The sequence below is a fragment of the Wyeomyia smithii genome, chromosome 3, assembly GCF_029784165.1.
Source record: "Wyeomyia smithii strain HCP4-BCI-WySm-NY-G18 chromosome 3, ASM2978416v1, whole genome shotgun sequence".
NCBI lineage: Eukaryota > Metazoa > Arthropoda > Insecta > Diptera > Culicidae > Wyeomyia > Wyeomyia smithii.
This window is the reverse complement of record NC_073696.1, coordinates 196,180,482-196,205,649: the sequence shown is the minus strand read 5'-3', so window position 1 is coordinate 196,205,649 and position 25,168 is coordinate 196,180,482. Positions and strand designations below refer to the sequence as shown.

Below are 25,168 nucleotides of genomic sequence, written 5' to 3'. Positions count from 1 at the left end.
CGTTATTTCTTGACAGTTTTCTATAAAACGAATCCAGCGAAACTTCTAAATACAGCTTTAGGTATCTTGTACAACTTGTTCTTTTCAGTTTTGCATATTATGATTGTTGTTGCAGTGAAACTTTTACAAACGGAAACAATATCAAAGGATTCTGAAATTGCCACTCGGTTTTTGTTTTTAAACGGTTTATCTTAGAAACTCAAAGTGTTTGCGATAAAAGCAGTCAACAACCGTTACGCACTGAACTATGCTGCAAGTTTATCGCTGCTGTTTGCTACAATTTAGCATTTTCAAAGCACAGCTCTTTTGATTAATTTTCAACTGATTGCGGCGGTATCCTGGCAGGGTGTCTAGCCAACTTCAACAATAAAGTTCCCTGATTCAATTTTATCAGTTATTTTTGGCATCCTATTTTTTATTCGCCAGTAATTCATACCATATCATAATTTTCGTGGTAACAACATGCAATACGAATCTTTACGCATACAGTCTTCAAAGAGTTCTTCGAATTTAAATCTCTACGCTCGCTGCCTTCATTTTATATTTTTTCAAAATCGATTTAATTATTGCTGGGGAGGTTATGTTCGATGTTTGCTAAAGTTCTTCATCACTCTGCTTCCCGTTTTTTTGGATGTGAAATCAGCGTTCCTTCGAGAAAGTGCTTTTCCCCGATTGAATTCGTTTTTCGCATTTCCACTTTTTCTTTGTGCCTTGAATGAATTGTTATGCTGACGCCAGGAGATTATGCTGCAAGAAAAATTTCTGCTATATACTTTTTTGGACAATCGAATTGTATACTCTAAGCATATGCCTATAGAATTTGAAGTTAGAAGTTTTTATACCAATACGACTCTAGACATAAACTTCATACCCACTAACGCAGCAGGAGGTACATTCGGTTTAATTGAATGTGCTTTAAGTTTCCTTACCTAGTAAATCAGACTTAGATGCATTCTGAACAACTACTACCTATCTACTTCCCAGCATGAGTCGTGCAATCTTTGCAATGTGTTCTAGTTCCAGTAAGTGGTGTCTGATGATGTAATACGACAGGGGCGGGAATAAGTTGTAGGGCAGCCAGTTCTGCGGACTACAATTACAATTTGTTTCCCTTTCGGATAATTGCATAATTCGATAACTGTTCGAAGACATTTCGCTATTTTAAACGATCAAAGTGATAAGCTTTCATAGGTGATAAGCTGTCTTAAAGCAAACATGTTGTTGACAAACCGCCTTTCGAAGAATTAGACTGCAAACAGATAAACAGTATAAACAGATAAACAGTATAAACAGATAAGGTTTCGCTGCGGTTTTGCTATTTCGACAAGTGAATATTTTTGGAAATATTTCGGTTGACTAATCCAGGACTTTCTTTTGCGTTCCATCGGGGAGCGGTAGCCACAAAGTTTGCACGGTACACATGAATAAATTTGCTTGATTTCTTTATTTGAATTTCGGTAAATTAGTTTGCGAGCATAAAACTACTCAACTTGCCTTAAGTTTCCTTTTCATTCCATTCAAGTTTGTAATGTTCCATTTGTTTACGGATAAAAGTGTCATTGTTTATGCTTCATAAAAGTGTTTTTTTCTGTGTGTGGAAACTATATTACGATTTCGAATAGACATAATGTTATATAACCTAGGAAACTTGTTCTTAAAGTAATAAAATAATAAATTAAATCGGGATTTGTCGGGGATTATGTTCGCTATTTACAGTGGTTATGAGATAGTGTATATTCTTTTTCTACTAGAGAGACGTGTTTCGGTAATGGCAAATGGCTGCAAACCCTTTGGATAACAGTGGCTTCAGGAAAAAAATGTCAATTTTATTTCAGGAGAAATACCCCTTGCAAATGGCACCACGTTTGCGTTCGGTTAGTTCCTTGTCATTCAGTGAGTTGACTTTCAACTGTTATTTGATTTTTTTTCTACTGACTTATACTTGCTAGTTTTGAACATGGATCCCAAACTCACTAATTGGTGATTCTATGGCATTTGTATTTCATGTTATCCGAAGCTGTTCGTCCAGTTTTGCCTGTGCGTTTCTAGGAAACGTATGTTTGACATAATTAGGTTGCTATAATAGTCTAATGTGATCTTTTGTTTGTTTAGTTGATCCGGCTTCCATTGATTCCATTTTATCATGCCGTATACTGCACTGAAGTAGTACTTACTCAAAGACCCTGCGTTGTCCTATAGTTAGTTTTTATTGTTTTACTTGATTTAATTGTAAATATTTACTTTGTTGTAGATAAATACACCGATTTTTGATGAATACTTTCTAGTTTTTGTTTGAATCTACATTCAGTTAGTTTTGTTCCAGTGTATCTGAAGCTAAATCTAAATGCCAACATTCAAGCACCATCTCTAACATGTTTACTTTTTAAAGTGTTCACACATCATTCGGACTAAAGCTAGGCATTAAAAATATATTACTTCCATAGTGAACTGGTCAGTCAGTTTCTCGAAACATGATAGTGTTAAAGCTTTTCAGACAGTTTAGCGCGTTTCTAGGAAATGTGCTTTCAGAGTTTGTTTTTGTTTCAATTTTAAATTTCTATCACTAACATTTATTGTTTACCTTATAGGCCCTTAGCAGAGTAAATTTTTTCTTGCTGTTATTCGTATCGTATTTAATTGAACGGTCAGTGTGAACGATTAATTTTGGCAACTAGAAACTACACTGAAGTGGCCACCTAGGCCAAGCAGAAAATTTACGCGTTCTACGGATTTTTTCTGGGGTAGCAGTTGAATGCAGATCTTGCCGTTGAGCTTGAATTACTGTCAATGCGATTAGAGTTATCTATTGATAAGAATATACTCGCTCTTTAACATAACGAAATGAATTATGCAATAATCGCGTAAATCCTTATATTCTGTGAGTGGAAAAAAAACACACACTCCAAGAGGCCGCATGAATGTTGGCGACCGTGAAAGATCATGCTGAAACCAGTTTGCGCGAAGGCGTCTAACGGTGGGTTTTATCTTTGCAACGCTCACCGAACGTGAGCGGTTTGCCGATTCGAAGAATCCGCTTACACTATCCGTGTTTGGTCTGCCAAGGTTTGTAAGAAATAGTGCTGGTGTGGAATTCCCTGAACAGCTGTTAAGGCCTTTAGTATACGGTAGGCATTGGAGTTGATTTACCAAGGGGTCATTGACCAACCGTTTCGATTCTTTCTCGTTACATAATTTGGAGTTGAGACCGAAGGCTCTGACGTATGTTTAACTAAATTTTTGTTGAATTTGAAAAAAATCTTGGATGTTGGATGCTTCTACAACGTAGAATACGGTAAACGTAGTAACAAACAGCATCATGGTTCCTGAGAACGTTTACATGAATATTACTGACAAAGGCACTCCAACGTAGAGTGACAAACCGACAGGTTGTATGACAGCGTAAGGATCTCGAAACAGCGCACTTGCGAGAAATTTTAATAATTCGCCCACCGTCAAGTAAAATGAATTTTAGTTGTCTAGTAATGTCTGCCGCTATGCGAAGTTTTGCCGCAGCGAAGCAAAAATCTGAACGATTTGAACTGTGCCAAGCTTTTACTGCTTCATTTCTCGGTGCCTCTAGAGAAGTTTCCTACGAGCGGAAAACCGCTTCAAACAGTAACCAGGCCCTGGAGGTGAATTCCACTGCTCTCTCTCGGGCTTCGCTACTAGAAATTTGGCCGGCATTCTTCTGCCTTTTGCGCAAGGTTGCATTTTTCTTCAGTCTAGAATTTTATTTTTAGCCAACCCCGGTTGCATGTATATCTACGAGTACGTGCAGCAAAGGAAAATATGCAAGCTCGACAAAAGGAAAAATAACCTGCAACGAGATCAACCGTCCCGTAGTACTTGTTTCAGTATGCCGCCTCTTCCTATTAGCATAACCGGTACTATCGTAGTTATAAGGCAGAGCTGCAATGTAAACCGAAACAATAAAATACAACACATGGTAACGCTTTGTCACTCCTTCGAAGAGTGCAGTTCGTTCACGCAGGTTTTGTTTGAATTGAAAAACAAGACCAAACGAAGATAGGTATTCGATTCACAAACAAATGTGGCACACGTGGCCATATGCGTCAAGGCGTTTCGCCTGGAGAGCACCCGCTAATCATAGCAACGGTCAGCGCAATCAGTTAGCACATAAATTTGCCTGTCTTGATCGCCAGATGGTTCCCACAAACAAGCTCGAGAGAATTTATTTTTATTTCGGGCGATTTATTCAGTCCTAAATGGGAAAGATTTTATCGCGCCTTTTCTCTAGTCCGGTCGAGCGTACAATCGACGTCCAGTTTGTGAAGGTATGAAATTCTACTTGCTGTGGAGAACAGTCATGCTCATCAAGTTCCAAGCGTTCTCGTAGATCTGGTGGAAGGAATCGGTGGGAAAGGAATTAAAATTCCCTTAGCAAATGCTTCTCTAACAAGTAGAACGTTCCATTTTCGAGAGATCGTAACAAATACGAGACAGTTCGTGGCAATGAGCTTCACAAATTACGTTAAAGTCAAAAGATCTCTTAATCAATTTAAATGACACAAATGCTAATTGATTTAAGTGAAACTATCTCAACGGCAGATCTGCACTAAACCAGCCCATTCCGGTGCACGGAGCAGATTCGCGTTAAGAAATAAAGGGGGAACACGCACACACACGCACAGCTCATAGCTACACTTCCGTTTGTTCGTCGCTGCTGGTACAGGAATTGGTGGCAAAATTGCAGCCCCATTTGCGCGAACTATCACAGACTCGTTTCAGGATCGATTTCTTCTGGATGCATAGACTGTTGAGCTCATCCGAGGGGTACCGCTCGAACTCGACGATGAACCCGTTGGCGACGGCCACCGCTGCCGCGTGGTTCGGGGTAAGATACTTGCACGAACTGTTGCTTCGCGAAAGTCCAGCGATACGCACCTTGTGGGACTTCTGGTGGGAGGCCACAATGTGACCATTGGAAGCACTTCCGTCGCCCCCGTTGATTGCGTTGTGAAAGCTGATGTTGGTATTGTAGTTGTTGTTGTTGTTATTGTTGAAGTGAGTATTACTAGTGGTAAGTTTCAGCAGACGCTCGTTAGTTTTCTTATCAATGCGGAGCAAACGTCGCACTCCTCGTCGTACTCGCTTGTTTCGGTAGGCGAAAATGAAAGGGGAGCTCAGATTGGCAATTACCACGGTTAAAATTGCCAACAGGGCTTGATCGGATACCAGGAAAAGATCAACATGACCCTGCATTAGCACCAGTATACCATATGGTAGGTATGAAACGAGAAACATAATTATCACCAGGATGCTGATTCTAGCTGCGCGTGACTCTTCGCGGTATTTAAAGAGTGAAGAAGCATTCGACAGCCGATGTCTGATGGATGTCATGTAGCTCAATGCCTTGGGAGGGACGTGCACAGCTGGTAGGGACAGTATGTGATGATTACCGATGTGATCGAACTCAGACGATGCTAACCTTTGAAAATTAGGCGTCGAGTGAACTTGTCTCAAACCTACACGAACGTCCTGATATTGGTCACTGAAGCTGACCAACCGTCCAGCACTGTGATTGCGACGAATTTTCCCAGGTTTTTCTTTGTTGTACATCAAACCATCAATTTCTGGAGCTGCCAACATAATGTTATGGTTTCGGTCCGGTTTCAATGACGCTTTAGGCTTATTAGTTGGTGCCGAAAAGGACGTAGCCGTAGAACTGCGTGTCATTTGTACTATTGTTGGTTTGTCTTCCAAGGGCTGTTGTACAGGTTTGTGAGTGGGTGTCGGCGTTGGTGACTGTTGCAATAAGGGCTTTAAACAGGAATCCTTCAATTTAGTACTACTGTTGTGTTGAATACTATTCACAGTTATAGTTTCACCTTCATAATGAATCTGTTTGTCGATTTTCATTGTCAGCATGTCACACCCTTCACGGTGGTCGAGCTGCTGGCGTTGTTGTTCAGCTTGCTTTTCGGCTTGTTTTTGTGCCGAAATGGCCGCTAGATTCAATGCACTCTGAAGTAATGGCGATGAACCATTTTGTCGCATTCGTTGACCGCTTTCCCGAGCTTCCGAAAATATTCGCCAATACATTCCGCACACGAGGGCAAACGGCAGCAAAATGACAATCACAAAGTACGTGTATGAGAATATGGTATTGTACAAATCCTCCGAAATGTTGAGAGGATTCAACTGGCTGCCGTCGCGCTGATCAGAGCCCGTTATATTCCTATTCAAATGACTAGCTTCAAAATCGGCCGCCGCTCCCGCACTCGTTAGTCGATTGTTAAACAAAGTAATGTTTTTCTGGTCACCTCGAAAACCGGAAGCGATTCCGAAGGCGATTCCAAGCAGCCAAGTGGCTGCGATAAATGCCCAAGCTTTAAGCTCTGAGATTCGGGAATGGTACCGCAACGGATCGGTAACAGCACACCAAGTATCGCCTACCACCAGTAGCACCGAAAGAGCACCGAGGGCAACAACCAAATCGAGCCCCCAGCATCTGATTTTCGTCAGCGTCAGTTTTGTATCGATCACTTTACCATGACTCGAATCCACTGTATGCCCTTCTTCGTCTTCTTCATCATCTCCTTTATTTACATTAATGCTTATCAATATAGTATCACATTCAATAATGGTGGCGTTTCGGCACTTAACTATTCTACCGGTCCGGTTATGTACACTATCGTCTTCACTAGCCGTCGTATTCACTAATATCGCTGGTGGAATTCCAGCCACTGCTGTAGCAATGCTTCCATTTCTGGAGGTCGACGCCGTTGCAGTTGTAACAGAGGTCGACACGGTGGTCGCGGCCAGTACCACCACCGTCGACGGTGAAACCGGCGCTGATTTCGATGTAAATGCATTCAGCAGTAGCGATGGGCCAAGAATTATACAACATACCAAGTTCACAATCAGCAAGTTAATCACGAACCGATTGGCTGTTGTCCGAAGGCTTGGAGTGACCCAGAAAGCACCAAGTGCTAGGATATTCACACCAATCGAACTGAGTAGTAATCCACCGACCAGACAATCTACTGCTAACATTGTGCTGCACAAGTTTCACTTTTCGTCGTTCGTTTGAATTTCGTCATTTTCTGCTTTAAAATGGTGTTCGAAACCGACGAAGTTTTTCTTCAGTCATCGCACTTCTCGGCATTTCAGAGCCGTAACTGGCACCGAAGATTCATTGTTCCAACGGCGTGAGAAGTTTTCAACACTTCACTGATCACTCTTATTTTTTGCCTGTTTGTTAACGCGAACGTTTGTAACGGATCTATGTTTCAAAATGCAACTACATAGCGATACATCTGATTTTTGCTCCGTGCGTGTATCCAATAGTAGTTTCACATCTGCTTCAGTATCACGGACTTAAAGTTTTTGTTTTATTTTTTTGTTGCTTTTGCTTGGTCACCAATTTATGTGGGGCACTAATTTTGTTGCTGATACTTCTCTACCTCTAGAGACACATCATAAATTGCCCCGCACAGAAAATCACCTCTCAAGCACTGCTTTTCAAGAAAACACTTGCTCGCCGCGCGGCCGTCTTCTGATGAATGAAACAATGAATCAGCACCGATACCTTGCCAAGCGTCGACTAACTGACTGCTAACTGGATGTTGGCAAATTTTCGTCGTTCTTCCGCGTGCTCTCCGTCTGTGGGTGTGTGCGTGCAAGCAAAGTGCGGGCACGACGGATTTTACCGACACCCGAAGACGCCCGGTCGGTATTTTTTTTTTCTTTTACTCGCACGGTCTAGTCGGATTATTCTGCATACACACAGTCGTTCGGGTTCTGGCTGGCCGCCTGCGTACTGTTGTGTTGGTATGTTTATCGACTTTACCGTGGCGGAGAGGTTCTACTGATCTCGACCCGAACGGTTTCCGATGCTATAGGTTAGGCCAAAGCACTCTGTTCGTACCAGTGTTGTTTTGGATAAGCTCTCGTATGGTTGGATTCACGAGTGAAGAAGCAACTGATGAAAGCGGTTAATTTTTTTCTTTCGTTGCGATGATTGACGCAAATTTCACATTCGTGGCCACTCTTGAATTGTTTATGTTTCAACCCCACCGCTCTGGCGTCCATCCGCCAGTCGTCGGTACAGTGCAACCAACGAATTTACCTCAATTTAAGTTTTCTCGTGTTTCAACACCGATGGCGGTTTGCTGTTCATATATCGTTTCACTTTTGTTTGCTGCAACTAAGCACTGCTACCTGCTTCTTCAACCAAGCGGCTGTCTAGGGAAGCGTTTGATGTTCTGCTAATTTACTGCAGTAATTCAGGTTTCGACATGATGAAGTTCAAGTTCAGGCTGCTGCTGTTACTGCTGCTACTATCGAAACTCGGTCCCATGCAAGATGACGGTCGAATCGGTGGCGAATGGCAGCTTGTGCGCTTGTGTGTCTGGAATGAACAGATAATAAAAGATGTTTCGGTCAATCGATTTTGAAAGGAGTTGGAGTGGTAATTTTCGTTGGTAAAGGGTAGAAATAAAGAAACAATCAAAAAGGAGAAACATCAGATTGAACGGTGAAGGCAGCTTCTTTGTCGTCACCAAGCCGCCCGAGTTATTTTGATTTGAAACTTTTTCGTATCGAGTTTGGTTGCGTTTCGTTAGATAACATGTATTGGCTTTAATCCTTTTTTACGTAGTCCGTCTTTGTTTTCTATACTTGCATTCTGTAAAATTGGAAATGAAACCCAATAGGTCACTTTATGTTTGCTTCGTGAACTTAGACTAACTTGATGTCTCGAAGGTAAAGGTTTATCGAAAAGCTTGAAACAACCTTTTTTCTTGAACAAACTTTTAACCTGCTGTCAGAGCGTAATAAAATATGATGTCTTGAAAGAAAACATGCCGGTAGAAGCAACAGTACTGTACAGTATATAGGGAGCAGAGCACCACTGGTTTCTCGTCGTCTACCATTGCTGCAATGGTACACGACTTTTATTCGCGTGCAATCAAGGAAAAACTGTAATGCTGCTACTGATGGAGATTATCTCATGAATATGGTTACCATAAAAACTATAAATTACTAAACAAGAATTGAACATTTTGGCAACGGTAATAAGTGATAAGTTTTTTTTAATTTTATTTTATCTTCGATATTCACTAAATAGTAAGAGCCGGCGAATCGCAGAATCTTTTTTAAGAGACACAGCTTCGAAATTATTTCCAGAGTAAGATTCATAGAAAAAGGAATTTTTGGTGCTTCTTCAATAACAACGATACGCTCTTTGTCAAATAAATGTTGTTTGCACAAAAAACACTACAGGCACAATATCGCCAAATTTAAACCAAGTTCTTTCGAGTGTTGATAAGTATGTGTCTAAAACATATAGGGGAGGCTGATAATAAAAATACGGATGGAAGTGTTTGAACAAACGAAATAATTCTGTCTGCTGACTTTTCAACATTCGAAAATAAAAGTTTCTCTATTTACGGTGTCTAGTCCCACGTTACCCTATAGCTGTATACCTTGTAGTATTTTCGTACAAATTACATTTGCTTTCCTATTTTCATTGGAATCTATTCGAATATCTCTTTACTTGGCGCATTCGAAAATGAAAATAGCATTTTCCAGTCAATCTTCTTGTATGAATGCACATACACAGCCGTAAATAAGAATAAGAACGATTGAGAATTACTCAATATTGCAAATGAAATTTTGATGGGGTTCTTTTTACTCAATAACTTGTCTTTTTTGGCGATTTTACCCCAGAACAGTTTTCGAACTAGCTTTAGAAGTTTTCGATTGAATTAATTTAGCGGTTACGGTGAAATGGATTTTTAATTTAATTTCAAGTCCGCAATCCGGCAACACGGGTAACCGAAGTTTTTGTCAGCATTGTTCTGCACTTTTTTGGATTTTATGATAGTAACTAATTGCATTAAATCATTCGGAGGGATCAACAATAACGCAAAAGAACGCACAGATAATCTGCATTAGGCAGTATTAAAAATAATTCGAAACGATTTGACTGAATTTGCTATGCTTATTGGGAGCAAATATCAACACTGGTCATCGTTAACTTAAAAATCCCTAACCCACTAATCGCAAATCGATAAATGCATTTCGCTCAACGTAGTTTATCCCAATATCTGTCAATGACCAACATTCACTCCCCCCACAATTTATGGATTTCCCAATATTATGGATCACTTTTGTGTTTTATTTCAATTAACACAGTTAAACAAACTGCTTGAAGGTGTGTAACATTTTTGTAACAAAACGTGCCATGTTAACTTGTCTAGAACCCAAGAAACATTTTTTTTATCCCGAGATTGATTAGTTTTTAAAGAGCGTACAATGTTTTTATCATAAATCTGTGAAAACGTCGGTCGTTTTTCTCGATAAGCGTAAGCATCACGTTTCTCATTTATAAGGTTCCTCGGTGATATAATCACAAATTTTTGTGCAAAAATGGCTCGTGTGCATAGATAAATGTGAGCTCTTTATGATTCAGTTAAATTTTGATGGTTGACAATAATTATTCTCTAAGATAATCAATTCTAGAGAAACATTTCAAAAGGTCCTATCTGCTTTGAACAAGTTTTTGATCGATCACTTTCATTCAATCACAACAACTTATTAAACATCTTTAATGACACGTTATTTGCACAAGTTGATAGCGGAGGGATCATTCTAGCCTTCTGAACGAAAACATCGCTTGGAAGAGTTACTGAAGCTGAACCATTACCAAAATAAAAAGACGCTCCGGAAAAACGATAAAAGCAGATAGGACCTTTTGAAATGTTTATCTAGAATTTCCAAAGTGTTCCATAATTGGAACCGAAACATGGCCGTTTTTTCACTATTATGGATCACTTCAATTTTTATATGATTCTAATTCAAACAGGTTATTAATGATTGTAAATATTTTCAAAGCAGGAACGTGCAGGAGATCCGAACGAAAGCACAGTCTTTGGAAAATCTCATTTCCGAAGCCTGCAGGACAGCAATGTTCCGTATGGCGGCAAAACGCTAGATTGTTTGATATACAACAACAACTCATCGTCACGCTAAGTATCCTACAAGAAGTGACAAATCTGGACCTCCAGCCTCACTGCGATCTGCGACCAGAAGTAGAAGCTCGTTTCGAACAAGAGCCGTTTTACATGGCCATTTCCGATGAGCGAGACCGATTTGACATACGCTGTTGAAAACTACGCCTCATAAAATCCGTGTGGCACGTCATTTACCAGCTTCTCTCCTAATCTAATTTTTATCAAAAACAACTGAAACTGTTCAGTTAAGAATTGGCCACGTCGTTCCTCGCAAAGACACCCTTCAATCGAAAAGAAGTTTACCATGTTTAGCATGATCTGGAGCTAATGTAACCGAAATCGTCCTGTGAGTGTGGTTTTCGGAAATTGGAAGCATTTTTGAGGAAGAGACTACCGACATGTCGATTTTCAATTTTTCAAAACGAATATTCAATTTCGATGAGTTCAGATTTAGGCTGATCCTGAAAGCATTCAAGGCCTTTTGCGAGAGTAACACTGCAAACACCTACATCGTTGAAAATAATTCAGATGAGGAAAGCTGGTCCCCGTGGTTCTGTGGTTAGCGATGTCGGTCGGCTAGCTCTCCCACACGGTTGTGATATCGGGTTCGATTCCCGATCAGGTCGAGGAACTTTTCGAGCTGTAAATTTTCTCGACTCAGCACTGGGGCACGGTGTATCGTTGTACTTATCCTACAACATGCAAAATGTGCCGAAAACAATATTGACAACGAATTCTCTCAACTAATCTAGTTGATCGAGACCGCATTAGCCCCCAGGCTAGCGTGCGATATTGTTTTAAAGAAAGCTACACTACTCTTTCCGGAGCCAACGCAGCCGGTGAGCTAACCCCGCCTGTTTCTGGACGAAGAATCAGTAGTGATATCGCAGAAAGCATACCTAAAGGCTAGTCAGTAAGTGTTTCCAAAGGAGAGTGGCAGAAGTTTAATACCTTTCACGAATATCTGGACAATGATCACACCAACTAGTTGATAAAGTCCAAAATTGAGCTTTCTGTAGTTGTTTTTGTGGATGGCCATGAGAGTCACATTAGGATAGAGTCGATGCAATTCTGCAAAAAACATCACGTAGTAGCTGACTCTACCCCAATTTCTACCAAGAATGTTTGAAACAAAGTTCCAAGAAATTCTTCTAGTGCCCACTTAAGTGAACGATCAAAAAATAGCATTACAACAATTCAATATAATTTTTTATGAACTCTAGATTCTCTAAACTCTAAAGCAGGTATTAGACGACGCAAATATTTGCTATTTTTGGTACGATTTTTATTTGCAGAAAATAAAATCTGTATAGAAAAATAGCAAATATTTGCTTCGTCTAATACCTGCTTAACTGAGCAAACGTTTCGACGGATATTACGTTGGAGCCTATAGGTGCATCTTACGCAAGTTCTAGGGATCCGTTTGAAGAGGTTCTAGTTTGGCCGAGAGTTCACACTAATGGTTCAAATCAACTAAAACGTCGTCGACAGGAACATATACTATCTGTTTTTACCAGTGACAGAAGGTGCAGTAGTATAAAAAGAAGGATTTCGAGAAGAAAGAAATCGAGACAGCGAGATTGGGGCTTGTTATTAACTCCGCCAAAACGAAGTACATGGTAGCTGGCAGAGAGCGGGGAAGTCTCCGTGGTGTTGGTACTGAGGTGGAGATGGATGGGGAACGCTTTGAAGTGGTTGACGAATTCGTTTATCTTTGTACACTTGTGACATGTGACAACGATATGAGCCGTGAAGTGAAACGACGAGTTGCAGCTGCGAACAGGGTTTCTACGGACTACGCAACAAGCTAAGGTCCCGTAGTTTGCAAACTCGCACAAAACTAGCGCTGTATAGGACGCTGATACTCCCGGTGGCCCTTTACGGACATGAAGCATGGACGCTGAAGGAAGCTGATCGACGAGTGCTCGGAGTTTTTGAGCGTAAAGTTCTATGATCGATACTTGGCGGTAAATTGGAAGATAAAGTGTGGCGCAGACGCATGAATCACGAGTTGTACTAGGTATACAAACATGCTGATATAGTGAAGGTAATACAGCGGGGCAGGCTTCAGTGGGCTGGACATGTGGATAGAATGCCTGACGAGAGAGCCGCCAAAACTATCTTCAGTAGAGAACCAGGAAGAGGTTGTCGACTCCGTGGTAGGCCTCGCACGCGGTGGATGTGCGCGGTGGAAGAATATGCACGATCTGCTGGTGCACGAGGAGACTGGAGAACGGTTGCCCAAGACGTAGCTGGACATCTCTAATTCGTTCGGCCCTAGACCGGTGAACGGTCCGTTAGCCAACAAAGTTTAAAAAGGTTTCCCGGTAAAACGAAAACCGGTTAAACCGTTAAAACCGATATTTTTTTCAATACCGAAATACCGGTATTGGAGAAACGAAAAAACCGGTATTTTCGGTATTTTTCTTAAAATGGAAAGAAACTTCCCACAACATTCATATATCTTTGTTAGGCTAATGAATGCTTTTCACTTAGGTAGTCGTTACAAATCACATGACGACATGAGGGTGTAAGGTAGCTCATTTTCAATCAAATCCTTTAAGGGGTGATAAAGGACCCTATTTGATGAAAAAAATTCTGCGCATATGGTCAAAATTTAACTAATGCAGAGTTATTCTCTTCTTCTAGTTTTCGGTTATGTTTACCTTTAACGAGGTCTATCACAAGAAGTATGATAGCTAGCTCAATTCTGTTGGTTTCCTTGAAAAGCTGAGAAAATTTCGTAATAAATAGTATCTCAAAAATGTCGAATTAGGAAAAACAAGAAGCTTTTAGAAAGGAACAAACATGAAATCAAATGTTTTTGAGAACTTAACAGCAATTTTCTCTCTGAAATGTGTGATAAACATGGAGTTTGTTGTTAACCAAATTAAACATTGGAGTCTACTCTACTAGTTGTTCTCTGACACCAAGCAGCTAATTCTTTTAGTTTAGATACTATTTCACTTTAAAAGCAATCAGCCGCGCCTTCGTTTAGTGTGGTAGAATTCACAATTCTCTGCTCGATTAAGGCAAACGTAACCAAAAACTGAAATTAGTGAAAAACTCTGCAGTAGTTGACTTTTGACCATATGTGTAGAAGGATTTTTTTCATCAAACATGGTCCTCTATTGCCCCTTGAAGGATTTTAAGTGAGCTCCCTAACACCCTGTATAATAAACACATTTAGACAGAAGCAACATTATATATTAATTTTCCCTCACCTATTTTCCAATTTTTTTATCTTTTTGTTTGTTCTGCTCGGATTCAGACAAGGTGTTTGTGTGTATCGATAATATGTCAAAAAACTTCATATCAATAAAGCATTTATTTTTTAAGTAGAACAGCTTATCTCTTCACATACTCATACTCACAGAGGCAACACGTGGGTAGGTTCAAAACCTACCAGTTTAACTATAAATTATGAGGCAGTAATGACAATCATGTCAGCGAAAAAACGCAAGTCATTATTCATTTTGGCAGTAAAACTAAAAAAATTATAAATAAATATAAATTTGGATTAGGAATTTATTTTTTGTTGAGACAAAGTGTTTACAGGATGAAATAATCAACCAATAAAGATTTAATCCTAAAAAATACCGCTCCTTGAAAAAGTGAAATTTAAATAGCTGTAGCATGGTCAAAGCTTCGTCGACTGTACCGCAACGGGATTTTATTAGCAACTAGCTGAATGTACCCGGCCTCACTCGTGTACAAGTTTCTGCTTTTTCTATAATTTTCTATATTTTTCTATATTTTTTATCAACCTCTCATTTCAAATATTTATTTCTATTTCAGTTACAAACTTGTTCATATGCCACATTTTTCGTTTCTCCATTAGAAGCTAAAGTTAATAAAATAATTTTAATAATAATAAATAATTTGGACGAATTGTTTAAAGAGCATCGAACAGAATAAAGAAGTATTTACCTTCGATTCATTCGGATTCGTAAAAAGTAAATTCTGGTCTGATCGTGATTTCTTTTTTTTATTTCATTCATATACTCTTCTCAACAGTTTCAAATATTGTTTTTCTACGAAATTTAATGTTGTTCACTAATTTGAAACTTAGTTTTGCGATGTGAAAGAAAATTTAAATAAAAATCTGCATGTTTTTTTTTCGTTATTACATTAGTTTCGAAATTATGTTCTTCGTAATCATATCACTAGATTCATCCATTGGAGTTTTTCAAACACTGTTATCCAGTGTTGTATCTGGATCGTATACCACAAGAGATCAAAATAATGGTCGCAGAGGTCCTAATCTTAGAAAAAAATCTGGATCGTAATGAAGCAGAGGTACTCATAAATGCAAAAACATAATCATGCAGCGACACGTCCATACATAGATGCAACCTAAGACGCTAAGCAAAAAATAAATTTCAAATCCAAATTTATATATTTATTTTTCAATCTTATTTTTAAATAGAACAGGGAAAATGACTTGCGATTTTTTTCGCGGACAATCATCATTACTTTCCCGAACTATGATTTTAAGAATTTTGTAGTTGAAAAAGTAGGTTTAAAGACCACGAGTCACCCCTGGTTTGTATTAATCCTAATGAAATAAAAATACCGGTTTTTTACCGGTTTTATCGGTTTTTATTTTTATGAATACCGAAATACCGGTTTCTCGAAAAGTCGGTAATACCGACCACCCTAGTAAGTATAGAACCGCGCAATGGTTTCTAAGAGGAAGATCTACAGCTCTCAGTTTTTTCGACTTTGTTGATTTCTCCCTTGCGTTTATGGAAGAGGTAACTTTCTATTACTATTATGTTATGTTAATTTTCAAACTCAAAAAGTTACGACTTGTGTCAGGACTATTTAACTGGATTGAATATTTACTATAGTACTAGTGAAAGTTATATCTGAAGACCCACAAAGCTCTCGTTTAGGCCATTTTCTTTTCATTTTATTTGTTTATTTGTGTTGAATCGTCTCAAAATATAATATATCCCAACAAGAGGTTAACGTGACAAAAATCCCGAATACTCCAACTGCACTTTTACACAGCAAACTGTATTAAGTATCAGAGATTCAGAGATAAGAGATTCAGGAGTAATTTTTCCATTTGGTGAACCACTGGCGAAGGCGTTACACTGGGTTATAGCTTATATTTGGTTGGTGGAGGAGTGGGTTAAAGCGTCGTAACAAATTTCGTAACGCAAAAAATCTGGATTACAGACCCTCTTCCCCCTATGTAACAAAAAGTATCGTTTGGTAGGACCCCCCTGACATTACGTAACGGTAAATAATCCCACCCCCCATATGTTTAAAATTTTGAGAAAATATGCATGGTTTAAATTTTTAAGTTTGTGTGGTTCGCTGCATACATTCATTTAAAGCATTTTTATTCTGAAACGATCTTAACTTAAAGAAAAAACATAGAAACCTAGCAAACAATTTGGTTGTATAACAACTGATTAAGCTTTAGTTCAGCCAAAACCCGCTCAATAGCAGCTTAACAAGCTATAAATCAACAAAATTGAGGTCTATTTCGACTGTTACGATTTCAAATTTCTGGTGTTTCGGCTTGCAGTCTTTTCTTAAAAAATCAAAATAGAAGTTTATCTACTGTCCTACGTTTCGGCTGAGTGTATTTAGGCTTCTTCCGGGAATTACTGTATAAAACATTTTAACAATTTAGTGTGAGGAGTGTATAGGCGTTGCGTGTACTTACTAGGTTTCTGTCTGTCGTCATTAACTGTAATATTTCTACGTGTAAGCGTCCTGTTATGTACATCAAAAATTTCAACAAAATTGTTTGTTGGGAAAGCAGTTTAAACAACATTGGCATCGGCCCACGTCGGACTCATGTGTTCATCAACGGTGACTATAGGGAAGGTATCTGCATCCTTCACCTCATTCGACATAAAAGATTGTTCCTCCTCGGAGTCATCATCGGTTCAACTAAGCTCATTATTCTCCACCACCAGCATCTTTTGCAAATTCTTGCAAGTTTTGCAAATTCTTGCGTTCATTACGGACTGAATCGATGGACAATATGCGTCATATGGAAGTTCTTCGTAAGCGTTTTTGGAAGCATGTTCGTCAAACTTACAGTATTACGAATGAACACGAATGAACAGCCCATCTGAAGTTTGCAGAAGAGGAATAGGAGCAGGCATGAACTGATGCTGGTTAACCCAGAATTAACTACTCCTTGGTTCCTTGCAGCATTTTTTATCGTTACATTTCACAATTTGCAGAAAGTACTGTGATGTCCTTGCGTGACGAGCTAACCACTCGGGTGAATATTTCTCCCGTTCCGTAGCATCAATTTGTGAGTTAGTAGGCTCAATGTATTCTGCTCTTAAGGGATGTCCATCGATTGTCAAATCATTCCAAATATATGCCTCATAGCTTACAGTTCCGGGTCATTGGTTTTCATCATTTCGTCCAGGTGTGAACCATAATAATCATGAGGGAAAATAATTTCTGACAGCTCTCGGGAGAGGGCGCTATGTGTCCCTCGGCGCAATTGAACGCACTGCGGCCGGGTGCTTTGGTGGCAATAAACATTGCATCAAGATTCAATTCTCGAAAGTGCTGAATAGTCACATCTATAACCTTCTCATATCGGGGGTTTTCGTTTGGAGCTCCGTCAACGGTAATGATGATTTTCGGTTTAATCACCCTTTGATACCGAATAGTATCGTCGAGATCAGGCAGTTCGCATACTTTATTAAAATCCAGCCCATGAGAGAAAGCAGTTGCAAGAACAGGTATAGGTAGGAGGCCCACTATACCCAACAGCTTCACAGCTGCCCATTTGTCCAGATTTTATGGTACGCCCGGCAATAACCGAGAGAATCAATTTGCGCTTCGGAGCCACGACAAAATTATGGTCTGGAAGTCGTACCCGATATTCCAGATGCGCTTGCTTGTTTGCAGCTGTAAGACCCATAACTACACGAGCTCTGTCATCCTGGCTCAGAAAGCATACCTCGTTAGGTCCCAGCAAAGAAGCAAGCTGCTCCACCATATTTATGTTTGCAGTACAAAACCTCCCGTCGTTGTGAACCTTGTGGCTATCGTTTTTAACTTTCAAAAGTTTTACCGGAACTGTTTGCACATAACGCTTTCCTTCAGCACTGTTGGCCCGATGAGGCAACAAACGTAAATACGTACCGATCCGGCTAATATGGTATCCTTTGCTTTTCAGAGCCTCAGTCAGTTCTGAAAGAATCTTCAAGCCACGATATCGCTCGTAGCCGCTGATCCGTGCATTGCAATATCTACGATTGCTTCAAGCAAATTTGGCTGACGATTTTTCAGCGGTAGTCTACCCGCAGAGCAATGAAGATTCAAGCTGAAGTAGGTTTTGCATTAACTTTTTTTTCTCGTCTCGGAATCGCTGGCACTCTTGAGCTAGTATTTTGGTTTTTAGTTCAGATTCCTTCTTTTTGCGTTCCTTCGAACATCTGGTCAAATTAGCTTTACCTTCCTCTGTGAGCATTCCAAGTTTTCCATTTTACTATGTTTTATCTAAATAGACAAAATATCGAGTTTCATTTCATTATTAAATTAATTTTCGACTATGAATGCGTACGATCTCAGAATTGATGTTTGCAAGCTCCAATTTTAATTTGTCCTGAACAAATGCAGGGCGCTTTCTGGCTAGCTAATTTATCATCGTGAACAATATCTACCGTAGGTTGAGGCACATTGGGAGATACGACATTCGGCTCCAACACTAGAACAGGTACTTCCATCTGCTTGGGAACACTTGTACTTGCTTGGCCCTATAATTTAAGCAATTTCGGATTTTTTTTCAAAAAAAACTTCTTGCTGCGTCTTCAGATTCTCTTTCGATTTTTTCCAGATAAGCACTGCCTCATCTTGGCACCTTTTTTGCTGCGCTCAGGATTGGCTTTAACGATAGCATTGTAGAGGCGTTGAAAAAGGTCGTTTTTATCTATTTTGCGATTTTCAGAATACTAATAACCAAACTGGTCATAATGCAACCAAAAACGTGACAATATTTTTACATTAAAACTCACTTCCTGCAGATCACACACAGACACCTCTGCTGTATGAACAGTGAATGAGCTGCCGACAATGATGTGACAGTATGCAGGGGACACATGGGCAAGACGACAAACTCAAGGAAAGCATTTATTATTATGATCAAAACATAGTATTTCGACTGAAAATAGGCCTTATATTCAAAGAAAATTCTCAGACTGCCCATTTTATTCGAAGCATAGCAACTACCAACCGTTTTGCCCAAAATGCAGACAATTTTTTCGGTTACTTCAATTTCCGAAAATGGAATATTTCCACTAAACTATCTTCACCTACATTCTACAATATGCTTTATGTTTTCAATATCATTTAAAATTAGTTTTTGAAAATTTCAAAGCGACAGTAGCTTAAAATCAGTACAGCGATAACTCTATAGATTGCTGTGTTGATAAATGTGAATTTATTTTGATTCTTTCTTAGATATATAAATGATTTACGATCCACATAATATCTCTAAATTATTAAAATTCTGTTTACATATGACTGACACGAACAATTGGTTTCAATATCATTAGTGTCACATAGAAACGAGCAATGGTTCATGTCTTTTGCCTTTTCCGTCTTACCTGCTATTCCCCTAAACATTGAAAAAAATTTATTTTCATTCGCGCAGCATGCACGCAGACACATGAACGACTCATTTCGCGTACAAGGTAATCTACCAGGTTCTATGCCGTCGACACCGTTTGCGAAGGACTTCATGGAGCAATGGATGCCCGTGCCACCACGGACCAAATATTCCCTGTACAGCAGGTCCTGCGAAAATGCCATGAATTTTGGTTGGTCAAGTCGGCGTTGGATCGGGTGATGTGCGTAGTATGAGTTTAGGGAACACTCTCAAGCCCCTTCGAATCTCGAAGAGGCTTACAGCAGTGTGATGGAATATCGTGATTGCTATTAAATATCATGGGTGGCACAATATTCAGGAGGTCCATTCAGTTCTTTTCCGCCGATGACATTGGTATCGTAGCCCTTGAGCAGATGACGGAGACATACATTAGACTGAACGCCGAAGCCGGACGAATTGGACTGGCACTAAATGCTTTGAAGGCTAAGTACCTGTGAGGAAGAGGTTCCAGAGAAGGCACAGTTTCAGCCTACCACCACGAGTTCGGATTAGCGATGATTAAACCGAGGTAGTAGACTAGTTCATGTACCTGGGCTCACTGGTGACTGCTGACAACGATACCAGCATAGAAATTCGTTAACGCCTCATGGCAAAACTTTGGACTCCGGAGGACGCACCGCTCGAAAAAACTCGCCGCAGCCTAGGCGGACGACATACATGGCTGCTGAGTTGCAGCACTGCATGAATATGTTTGAAAAATTTGCTAGAAAAACTCAACTTTCATTAAACTATTATTAAAATTTGGCCATTCAAATTCGTGGATGATCCCCAACTTGTGTTGGGAAACACGGGACTTTCAATAACGATGCGATACTGTAAATCTTATTGTAATTTATTTGAATAAAAGTAGTGTAGATGAAATGTATATAGATTCACAAATTTTCTTCCTCTAACTATTCAGGAGATTTTAATAATAAGACCGGAAATTGAACTTGGAAGGCAACTTTTTATAATTAATTTTAGAACCTCGGTTAAACTTTTTGTAACTTTGGTTAAGGGAGACTCCTCATTAGTCTCTCTGATTTTACTGATTTTTTTTTCAAGGTAAACAAGCGGCACATAGAAGTAGTCCTTTGTAATTGTATGAATGCAAGATTGATAATGAGAAAAAACGGTTTGATAAAAAAAAAACAGAACGAGATGGTGGAATTACCAACAATTCCACGCCGCGGTTCGTCGCCGACAACTTAAGCGGCGTGGACGATTGTCGCTTCTGTTTGTTTACTTCAGCGCCCCTAGTTGTCACATCGATAAATCTATTTGTATAGTAATTTCAATAAGATTGAAGAATACATTTAAACGTTATCAACGAGGGAACGCGACGTGGATTCCCGAATCCCGGGAACAGAACTATTGAATCCCGGGATTCCCGAGTTCCTCGAAAAATTTCGCAAGATTAGAAAAATATTTCTTTCTTGCATTAGAAAAATATTTATTTCTTGCTTCGCATTTTGCTCAAAACTGTCTTAATCTAGTTGTAACAATTAAGTGGACCACAAATATTAAATCCACTGCTGGAGATGAACAGATTGCGTAATGTGAATTGCTTAGTGTGCGCTTGCCCTAGATTTGGTGCTGACAAGCTAGCTTTTTAACCTCGAAACTGCTCAACCATTTTCATCACGCGTAACCCCAACTCCCACTCGATTGCTCTACGAAGCCGCACAAACTGAAGGTTAATAACGAAATCTGTCTTTTTGGAGATGAAGGCAGAATTGTGCGAATTGCAGACTTCTTTAGAATAAAACTTACTAGCACAGTAACTAAAAAGTAACTAAAAATGTCGCCAAGCTCCAGATAATTTATCATTTTTGTTGCAAAAAATACTATGATCACTAAGCTGGTGAAAAATTACTGGCAAAACTCTCTATTTCAATCATTTACAAATTTATAGGTTGAGGACTTTAGGCATTGTTTCCTATTTTTAAGTTTTGCAATGATGCTTAGCTTTCTACGTTAATTTACGCTCTCAATCATTAAGAGTGACAAAGTGTAACAAAAAGTTTTGGTAGCGTCACGGGCAATTAAAACAATTATTTCTTTGAAATTCAGATTAATTTCAGTTTGTTAGTAAATTCAATGCTTTGGCGAGTTTATAAGGTTAATTTATTAAAAACTTTTCTTAGCACGTGCCGGTCAGCGCATTTCTGCTCGAATAAACTAGAAAACTTGAAAATACCAGTCAAGTCCTATCAGCCAAGTAATCACTAAGCGATCCAATTGAGCTCCCGCAGTGTCATTAAAATGTTAAAGTCACTCGAAGGAAAAACTTAGTTTGCAATTCAGAGTGAACCTTTCCCAGCCTGTCGATGAGGCTGCCATTCAGGTTACGCGCTTTAATATTTATGTGCGAATTCTTTAAAAAAATCGCATTGCTCTACCAGTGCGGTAGGCAAGCGCCCAAGGACTGCAGTATCGATTACTTTTTTTTATTTTTTCAAGTGTAGAGACCGGCATCTTCGCTATCCGCAGGAATCGAGGAATCAATTTCAGCGTTCTGTGGCGCTACCAGACGGTTACCTGTTTCAGTGGGGGCTACCCGGGAGCAGGTGAAAAACCAATATCGGGTGTGGATCGATAAGGAATAATAAAACAGCGCAGGACAATAGGCCGTGTCTCCCGTGTGTCGGGCGGTATCCGTTGGAAATATGAACCGCGGTATCCATTCTTCGCCTTCCGCGTACATAGGTACGACATGCAAAACGAGAATGAATCATGAATAATGGGAGCAGCGTGCAGTGCAGACAGAATGAAGTGTAAAGTGAGCTGAAATTTGATGATATTCACGATGATTGTTAGTCTTTCAAAGTGTACCGCGAGCCGTTTTCGGAGTTGACAACAACGATAAGAATTACTTGCAAATGACACAGGTAGACGCTTAATTATTGAAGTAAAAACTCTTAACACAGTGAAAATGTCGAGGCCGGCGTTTATTTTAACTGTAATCAAGTTCCGTGGGAGTGTTCGTGTAATTATACCTGGTATCTGAACGCAGTAATGGATATCAATACAGAGCCATCCATTTAATGACATTTTATGGGAGTGGTCTTATGTTCAGTGACCTCACATCATGCAAAGTAATTAATACTTTTGGCAATTTCTATTTTACCTGATATACTGACGAAAACTGGAAGCTTGAAATCCACCTTAATGGATGTCGTCAGTTGAATTCAGTACTGGCACTACTCAAAATTCATAGTTTCAAGAAAAACCTGTTTGAAAATTAGCATCAATTTTTTTTTTCATTTCCGTGACAACTTCATGTTTTAGACCTGTCATTTTTATATTATACGCATATTATACGCAAGTTCTACGAATTTAACTTCTCACTTTTTTCCTCTTTTTGGGACATTTTAGATTTGAGCTATAAAAGCACATCTGATGATGAAACTTAAATTGTTCAATGTAATAGAGCTACTTTTTATTTATTCAATTATTCAAAAACGATTTATTCTTTAAATATGCATCATGAAAGAATCGTCGACAGGACAGGTTAAAAAGAATATTTGCGAAACTGCGTTTAGTTATAATAATGATATTGAATCAAAAGTAAGTGATAGTATCTTTTTCACAGTTTTTATTTTGTTTTGAGAACTAGTTATTTTTCTCATTTTTTCATCTATGTAGAAAACTGTATTCTACGTTTTCAACGATAGAAAACCTCTTGCAAGTAGAAAACTCTCAATCACTCGAAAATTCACACTAGGAGTCAAAAAAAGCCATTCGCTACCTAACCAGTGTATTTAAGTAACGGGAGAATTAATATAGCAAAAAAAAAATGAAACACGAAGAAGCAAAAAAGTGTTATTCCGGACTATTTTGTGATTATGGCGAAACAAGCAATAATGAAGAAACTCAAAAAAGCAAACAAAGTTTTCACTCAATAATTTCAATCGTAATTCACGGTTCAACAACATATTTGCTGTCATCCAAAAATGCTAATGAAAGCAAAATCGCATAATATACGTCACATATAATATCAGTGCAACAGCACTGATGTCATCTTCTTCTTCTACTATATAAAAATGGAATTCCGTAACGCTTGATCTTATTGATGTTATTGCCTCCGTCTCAGTGGTGTACAGTCACCAGCATCATTTTAAATCGTTCTAAATCAAAAAAAATAAGCGGTGACATGTGGGTCTTTTACATGAAAATGTTTGTTAACGTTCAAGAAAGACATTTGGGGAAAAATAAAAAGTATCTGATTACTAAAATTTGAGATTTAATTCACAAAACTACGTGAAACATGCAAATTTATGACTTTTTATGCTGAATTTGCCTCTAAATCTAATTACAAAGCGATGACAAGTGATTTTACCTTTGTTATACTAAACAAAGGTTATAAAATCGGTCGAAAAACGCAAAATAGATCCAAGATCCGGAGGGCCGAGCCGTATATACCATTCGACTCAGCTCGACGAACTGAGCAATGTCTGTTCGTGTGTATGTGTGCGTATGTGTGTGTATGTATGTTGTCTGTATGTATGTGCCGAAAAATACTAACGCACCTTTTTTACAGAACGCAATATCCGATTTTAATGATCTTATATGCAAACGAAAGCTACTGTGCTCCCCCAGAATGCTACCGAGTGGATTTTTGATTAGTGGCTTAGATTTTAAAATATTGATCAAAGAGTATTTTTTATATGAGACATTTAACTTTTAATGCAAAATTAATGGCACGGAGGGCCATGTGTTGTAATCCAATTTACTCAGATCGACGAATTGAACAATTTATGTATGTTTGTGTATGTGTGCCTATATGTATGTATGTGTAAATATGTTGTTTATAAATGTAGTATATAAAAATCGACCCAAAAAAGAAAAATAACAAAAAAAACTTCCTTTACAGAACGCTTATTCCGATTTTGATGTTCGCATGCTCAAATCAAAGCCCCAGAGATCTTTGAAAATCATACTGAGTGCGATCTTTTATTGGTTGCTTGAACTGTAGAGTTATGACCAAAGTATATTTTAGACATGGGATATTTTACTTTCTGGATAATTTTTCTCTCTCACTGCTCTTTCCTCTTCTCTATCCCTCTTTTTTGGTATCGCTATTTATTTCTCAAAGGAAATCAACAATCATGGACAACTTTTCATAATCTTTACACTTTTCGTAGTGCGTTTTAACTGGTGTAAATAAATTACCTTTTAGCTTTTTCTTGAAAATTTGAACCAGATTTTAGAAGAAAGAAACTGCAATGCTTACTTAGCTCCTTTTCTCGCTTCCGAAGTTTCCGTCCTCACTTCTTATAAAATATATACTAAATTGTACGTTGAACCTAGATTTGCGAAGAGTAAGAAACATTTACAGCTTTCGGGAGCCAAGCATTGTAGTAAAAACTGATCTCACAGTGTGCAAATGAAAAACAATTAGCGGTGCAGATATTTTAAAAAGCTTTACCAAAGATGTATAGACCTATTTACGTACGAATGTGTTAGTGCCACCCGTTGAGAAAAACACAAATAAATCGCTGTTTTGTTTGCAATGCTACGTTTTGAACAGCTGGAAAAATTTTCAGTT

At 38.9% G+C, this 25,168-nt stretch overlaps 1 protein-coding gene across 3 annotated transcripts in view; it reads right to left on the bottom strand.

The window, feature by feature from the left end:
* Window positions 1-1,406: 1,406 nt before the first annotated feature.
* Window positions 1,407-25,168, bottom strand: part of LOC129727504 (uncharacterized) — a 330,263-nt gene continuing 306,501 nt past the window's right edge. For all 3 annotated transcript variants that reach the window (XM_055685384.1, XM_055685386.1, XM_055685385.1), the window contains one exon: window positions 1,407-8,374. In XM_055685384.1, coding sequence (XP_055541359.1) covers window positions 4,660-7,017 — 2,358 coding nt within the window. In that variant the 5' untranslated portion in view covers window positions 7,018-8,374 and the 3' untranslated portion in view covers window positions 1,407-4,659. The remainder of the gene's footprint in view (window positions 8,375-25,168) is intronic.